Source organism: Sinocyclocheilus rhinocerous, unplaced genomic scaffold (genome assembly GCF_001515625.1).
Source record: "Sinocyclocheilus rhinocerous isolate Xijiao unplaced genomic scaffold, SAMN03320098_v1.1 scaffold562, whole genome shotgun sequence".
NCBI lineage: Eukaryota > Metazoa > Chordata > Actinopteri > Cypriniformes > Cyprinidae > Sinocyclocheilus > Sinocyclocheilus rhinocerous.
In genome coordinates this window covers 301,577-308,810 of record NW_015641608.1, presented here as the reverse complement: position 1 = coordinate 308,810, position 7,234 = coordinate 301,577, and the positions used below count along the sequence as shown (strand labels likewise).

Here is a 7,234-nt window from a genome sequence, read left to right as displayed (position 1 = left end):
TATATATATATATATATATATATATATTTGAAATATATATATCTGTTTGAGGTGCCATAAATGAAAACAATCAGTAAACAAATGTTGTGAGATTCAAAAGAAGAAATGTAAATGCAGTAGTGAACACCTCTCTTGAAATACTGAGTCTGAAACTCAAGCATTAATAACAGTGGCACATGACAATAAATCAACAATTTATTAATTTTTAAAAGAAATCAAGCCCTATCCTGAGATAAACGTACAAAACACTCCAACAAGTTCAAAGTTTCTTTCATAAGAAGAGATTAAGAAAATGAGGAAATGATATCTGAGGCATTGTGATATGAAATAATGCTTCCAAAACAAATGCATAATTCTTAAATGTCTCATTTGCATACTTTAAAAGGAGCGGTTGAAGTTAAAAACACTCCTATTGTGGACCAAACCAAACCTGTTTGTCTTTTTCCACACTTGTTTTGACTGATTATATGAACATGGTAATTTGTACATTTGCACATTGACCGTATGTATTGATAAAGTTATAACACTCAATCACAATAGAATATAGACTACAGAGTACAGTGATAGGACAAAGGAAAATGCTTTACAGTAAGATCCAATCAGCTGACAATAGTATTCAACACTGTAGTGATCGTTGTCATGATGCCAAGTACAAAGATAGTATTAACAAATGTTTGTGCACTTCAATATCATTCACAAAATAATTAAGCCAACAAGATATAGGAAAAACGGTCGACTGATTAATTGATCGATTGAAATAAAAGTAGTGAATGCTTTGTGCACAAGAGAATCTGAACTGAACCACAAAAAAGCGAAAATCTGATTCAGAAAGCTTCAGCTCACCTTAATAAAAAGTTGCAAGCAGCCTCTCAAATCTTGGAGGTATCATGGAGAAAATTGAGGGCATATTGATTATATTCATCACCCTATATATTCATACCGTAAACTGCAACAAATGATTTTCAAGTATCGTATTCAAGGGATTTCAGAAAGTCACTATGTTTTGTTGCTGTGACTTTAGGAGGTACCAGTCTTCTGACACTGTATGGTATTTGAAAATATTAATTTCTAAAAAATTTTTTTAGCTTCAGCAGGCAAGCTCATGCACCTCTCATATATTCTGTTCCATAAGTTCTGAAAGAATTCAGAACAGTGTTATAGATATGATGATTATGGCAAAGCAGCTTTAAACCTGTAGCACTAGCACTGTACTCACACTTTAGGTTATTGTAGTAGATATTTTATAAATAAATTCTGTGCAAAACACGCACTCAGAATATCAACTTAATTTTAAGCGGCAATAAAAAACATCTCAGCATTTTTCAGCATCACCACTAACCCTGAATGTCCCAAAGTCAGCTTTGGACCTGAGATATATGCAAGAGTGTAATTGTTTTTATTTGACAATGATTGTTTTATAAGAAGTGGCTCTCAAGTTATCTCATTTGTGTAGCTGCCTGTGTGTTGTTCACATAATTCACATTAATTATTGTTTTTATTTACTTGCTTATTTATATTTAAAAATGAATGTCATTCTACTAAATAGCCTGCAAAATTGGTGGGAATATGGCTAGAGGTCTCACTTTCTGACCACAAAGTACAGCTTCAATCATGATCGATCCGGTTTGTGATTTTCTCTCTGATGGTATCAACACAGTCTTTCAGATCTTACCCTCTCAAATTAGAGTGGAATAGATCACCATTACAAAGTCTTTAAGGGCCGTGGTGTGATTTCAAATGGCTGGCTGAAATTCCTGGCATGTTAAAAACAAAGCATTCAGCTACACAAAACAAACTCACAATGAACCTTTTCAGCGGATGGCACACAAGTGTGGCTTCAATCTGAAATAAGACAATAGCTAGAACCACAACAAACAGATAAAAGTGTAAGAAATAGCAAAATAATTAACAGTTAGTGACCATTTTGATTACTACATATAAAAATGTACGCAATGACTTGTATTTCTCGATGGCGTGGAACCGTTATGTTACACGTTGGTGGAGATCTTGTACTTCGGCGACATGTTGCTGTGGAACCAGATGAAGCTGAAAATAACGCCCATCGTTTTCGGGATGCTCTCGTCGAAGGCGAAGGTCATGGCTTCATTAAGGGGAACTTTGACCACCTCGATCAATTCGCCCTCTTGGGGTTTACCTCCTCCCTCTCCAACGCGATTCTCATCGGACACCTCAGCGTAGAACATGGTCTGCTTCGATCCGGTCACTCCGACTCCTGACCTGTGGGGGAGGAAAGCACAAGGGACTCAGGACACTCGATAATGACAAGCCAAAAGGAGCAACACAAGAACAACGAAACCTTGAGATGCCTCAGTTTGCTTTAATAAGACACTATAGCTATGAATGTTTTGCAAGATTTATGCTAAAGAAGCAAAGTTTGAGTGAAATAAATGCTAATGCTAAATACAACTGTTTGCTAATGCTAATTTGTTAATGCTAAATACAACTACAAACTATATTATTTCTGATTTCGAATGTTATTGAACTGCAACTTCACAAACAGTGTAGTACATTTTTTACATGATTTGAGCTAAAGAAGTCAAATTGTTGCTAAAAACAGCAAAAATCTGCCTAATCTGGTTGGCTGGTTTTAGCTGGTCATCCAGCCTGGTCATAGCTGGTAAGCAGGTTGGTTTTGACAATTTCTTTAGCTGGTCAGGCTGGGAGACCAGCTGGCCAACCAGTAGTTTCGCGCTGCCAGACTTTCAGACTGACGCCAGAAGGTCTGGGAACTTTGGTCGCTTTGAATGGCCTAGGACCACCCAAGAGGCAATATGACTGACAGGTAAAGCAACCAATCACATTTGGTTTTGTGCCGCGTCATGTTTAGGGGTGTGGAAACGTTCCCACAATAACAGACCAGTGTGTAAAACTCTTGGACGTATTTTAAAGGGTCTATGCACAAACTTTACATATTTTAAATACTTTTGAAAATCCAGCGTTTACTTGATCCCGATAAGCGCTCACTGTCATAGTTGTAAACACGATCTTCAATTAGGGGGTTTGGCATCACGACATCTTTGTTTCCAGGCGGAACTTTAACGAACACGACACACACGTCTACCGGAAATACTGTAGAATTCAACCAATCCAATGACGACTTCAAAACTCCTGAGGTGTTTCCATTTTTTGTGTGCCATTATGCCATATGCATCAGATGTTCAGCCAGCGGTCCGTGGTAGCATGATGTCTGAGGCTGAGACTAGCCAACCAGCTAAAACAAGCTTGGCCAGGCTGGGAGACCAGCTTAAAGCAGCTACTTCCAGCTTAAACCAGCTAAAACCAGCCAACCAGTTTAGGCTGGTTTTAGCTGCTTTTTTCAGCAGGGATACTAATGCTAAATACAAGTGTAGTTAGATTTTATTCCTGATTTGAAATGTAACCTTGACAAATAGCTTAGCACATTTTTAGCATGATTTAAGCTAAAGACGTCACATTTTTGTTAAATATTAATGTCAAATACAGTTGATGTTAGAGCACATTCCTGACTTGTATTGAAATTTAACTAAGTAACTTAGTACATTTTCACATGATTTAAAGGGTTAGTTCACCCAAAAATGAAAATTCTGTCATTAATTACTCACCCTCGTAAGATGATTGACAAAGTAGTCCGTGTGACATCAGTGGTTCAACTGTAAGGTTACGAAGCTACGAGAATACTTTTTTGCGCAAAGAAAACAAAAATAACGACTTTATTCCACATTTTCGTCTCTACTGCGTCACTTGTGGATGCCCGTAAACGACAGTATCATGACGCGAGCGTGTGGCGACGCTGACCCAGATCCAGTGTAATGACGTCATCACGCCGGATCTGGGTCAGCATCGCCACACGCTCGCGTCATGATACTGTTGTGAACACGCGTCCAAAGTGACACAGGCAATATCTTAAATTGTGTTCCGAAGATGAACGAAGGTCTTACGGGTTTGGAACAACATGGGGGTGAGTAATTAATGACAGAATTTTCATTTTTGGGTGAACTAACCCTTTAAGCCAAAGAAGCCACATTTTTGCAAAATTTTTGCTAGTGCTAAATACACTGTTATTAGCTTTTATTTCTGACTTGAAATGTAACATTTACAAACAGCTCATAATTTGAGCAAAGCAGCATAAAGTTTGGCTAAAAAAGTGAAATACTGTACTATTGTTGTCAAATTGTATTCCTGATTTGAAATGTTACTGAAATGTAATCTTGGCAAACCACTTAGTAAATTTCTGTCTTTCCACATTCAGTTTGATAGAAACTGTATTGTACTTGTATGTTTATTACCAACCTAGAAACTAGCTGCCCAGGGGTGTTACCCAGATGGTCAGTGAATGTACTAACTGCCATTAAAAGCACTTAATCATGAAAAAAACTCCCATCTATTAACTGATGATTCCAAAAAAAACAACAACACATCAGGGATTTACAAACGAGGAAATATACACCACTGAAGTAGCTCCCTAGCTATATTGTGAAATGGCTAGACTAGGTAGGGGCACAGAGGTCTACTATGAAGACCTGAAGGCATGGAGAAAGACCTCTCACACCTTAATGGACAACAACATAGCAGCATCTGGTAAGCGCCACTGTGACTGAGGCGTTACCTCACCTGGGACTCTGTCATGGAGACGTCACCATGGAGATCTCCCTAACACCCCAGAGCATTACAGAGATGGGAAGCTTCCAAAAGCCCCTTCTTTTCCTAGTATTTTGTAGACTGAAACAGATTTTTTGAAATGAGCTCATGAAATATGGAAGAAAATTACAAGGCCGTGATGCCTGCGCACCATTGAAGTGATGGATGATGGCCTGAGGAGATAAAAATGGAACAAGCCCCAGCAATCAGTTTCTAGGATGAGTTTAAACGAATTTCAAGAGAATCTGCAGGACTCCACTGTGTCTGTCACCAATGAAGAATGGGGTCTATGCTGACACCCACTCATGAAGAATAGAGACAAGATATGACAAATGAACTATTCTGAAACCCTCCTGGAGCTCTAAAGGGGCCAGAAGATATGGCACAGTACTTTTACAGTATTTCTATTAAATCTATGGACAATTCTGGTTTCATCGTGTTTTCAACACAGAAGATGGAATCCTCCTCTCTTTAGGAGAAAGTTTAGCACTCCAAATGTCAGTGTAGCTCTATTATGCTGACACTAATTTTGCTCAATGCAGATTAAATTAAATTAAATTAAATCAATGCATTTAACAGACACTTTTATCCAAAGCGACTTACAGTGCATTCAGGCTATACATTTTTTTATCAGTATGTGTGTTCCCTGGGAATTGAACCCACGACCTTTGCGCTGCTAATGCAATGCTCTACCACTGAGCCACAGGAACATTACAAGATTACTCCTGTTCCTTCAGTACTGCCCAAAATAACTTCGCTTAAAGGGGTCATGAACTGAGAAATCAAAATTCCCTTGATCTTTTGACATATAGGAAGTCATTGAGCTATAAAAACATCTTGTAAGTTTCAGAACTCAAAACTTTCTCATTAATCTAAAAACAGCTTATATTAAAGTCAGTATGCCAAAACGACAGTATGTGGAATGTACCACTCTATGATGTAATAGTGTGGATAAGCACGGCCTCCGCAGAAGAAGATCAACGCCTGCTTCCACATCACTGCCTGTTTAGCCCCGCCCACCTATTCGCGCATGTAGTAGGTAAATGACATGAGGCAAACGCAGGTCTACGCAGAAACCAAACGATAAAGATGACTCTGAAGACAACAGAATGCTGTGCAGTGCCAAGTTGTGAAAAAACACAGTCTTTGCAATGCTGATCCCAATGTTAGGAAAGAGTGGATGAACTTTATTTTTAATGAAGATCCAGACCGCATCAGTAAGAACTTGGTCCTTTGTTCACTTCATTTTACAGCGGATTCGTTTACAAACAAGGCTCAATTCAACGCAAGATTTTCAGAAAGATTGAAACTAAAAGACAATGCTGCGCTGACTATATTGGATCCGACAGTAATGTCGTACCACACAAGTGTGAGTATCATACTCACATATCATATCATACATAAGTATGTGTTATATATTTCGGTTGTATATATATTTTTCTAAATGTTTTCATTATGTAATCACTATTGCTTTGTCTGTTATTAGAGATCGTTTCATATGTACTGAGTATTTATGCATTTTTAACCTAAATCACAGCAGTGGGTGTTTACTTCTGAGTCTACAATCCACCACGACTATTCAAACAGAACGTTATTAAGAGGGGGGTCAAAAACAGGACAGACAATTGCCTATTACTTATAAATTATGTTTTTTATGTAAAAATCTTGATAACATTATAAGTGGACCTCAGAGAACAGCACAAAAAAAGCAGTTAATGACATAAGCAATGTTTTGATAGAGCCAAAGTGCTGCTTACACATTTCTACTAAAACCCTATGGAGCTCAATGTTTTCAAAATTCATAGTAAGAAAAGCTTCTTGAGCATGAAATCAGCATATTAGAATAATTTCTAAAGGATCATGTGACATTGAAGACTGAAGTAATGACTGCCGAAAATTCAGCTTTGCCAGGAATAAATTGCATTTTAAAATAGAAAACAGTTATTTTAAACTGTAATAATATTTCACAACATTGCTGTGTTTAACATTTTTGACCAAATAAATGCAGCCTTGGTGCCTATAAGAGTCTGTGAGGTTAAGATTACAAGTATTAAATGATAAACAATGTCAGAAAGAAGGAGAGAGAAAGTTCATTTTGGCTGCTTCAACCAAGTTGACATATTTATAAAGCAGTCTGGTTGGTGCTGTGGTCTAGTGGTTAGTGTAAATGCCCATATGGACAATGTGTCATTTCCTCATCCTCTTCTTCACTACATTTCCTGTTCCCTCTCACTTCTAATTAGCAAATTTGGAAAAGGAAAAAAAAAACAATTTCACTGTTTAACACAATCAAACAGAAGTAGGTCATACTCTCTCTGCATTCCTTCATGTCCCTACCCAGCCCATGAAAGTAGCAGGTGCAGTGTGAGGTCCACAGGTGTTTATGATGGTGCAGTCGGCAGGTGCGTCTGACTGTGTCTGTGTTTGCCAGTGTGCATTTGAGAGGAGGATCCATTGCGACTCCATGTGGTATTTTAGCTAATCAGAGATTGCTGTGGCACAGGTCAAAACAAACAGCACCAGGCAGATGTTGCAGGCTCACGCACACACACGCGCACACACACACACACACACACACACACACACACACACACAG

The 7,234-nt window shown here is 38.2% G+C and overlaps 1 protein-coding gene across 1 annotated transcript in view; it reads right to left on the bottom strand.

Moving 5' to 3' along the window:
• Positions 1 to 61: 61 nt before the first annotated feature.
• LOC107755236 (uridine diphosphate glucose pyrophosphatase-like) overlaps positions 62 to 7,234 on the bottom strand; it is a 43,358-nt gene continuing 36,185 nt past the window's right edge. The window contains exon 5 of the mRNA XM_016571957.1: positions 62 to 2,238. Within this exon, the coding sequence (XP_016427443.1) occupies positions 1,989 to 2,238 (250 nt within the window). The 3' untranslated portion in view covers positions 62 to 1,988. The remainder of the gene's footprint in view (positions 2,239 to 7,234) is intronic.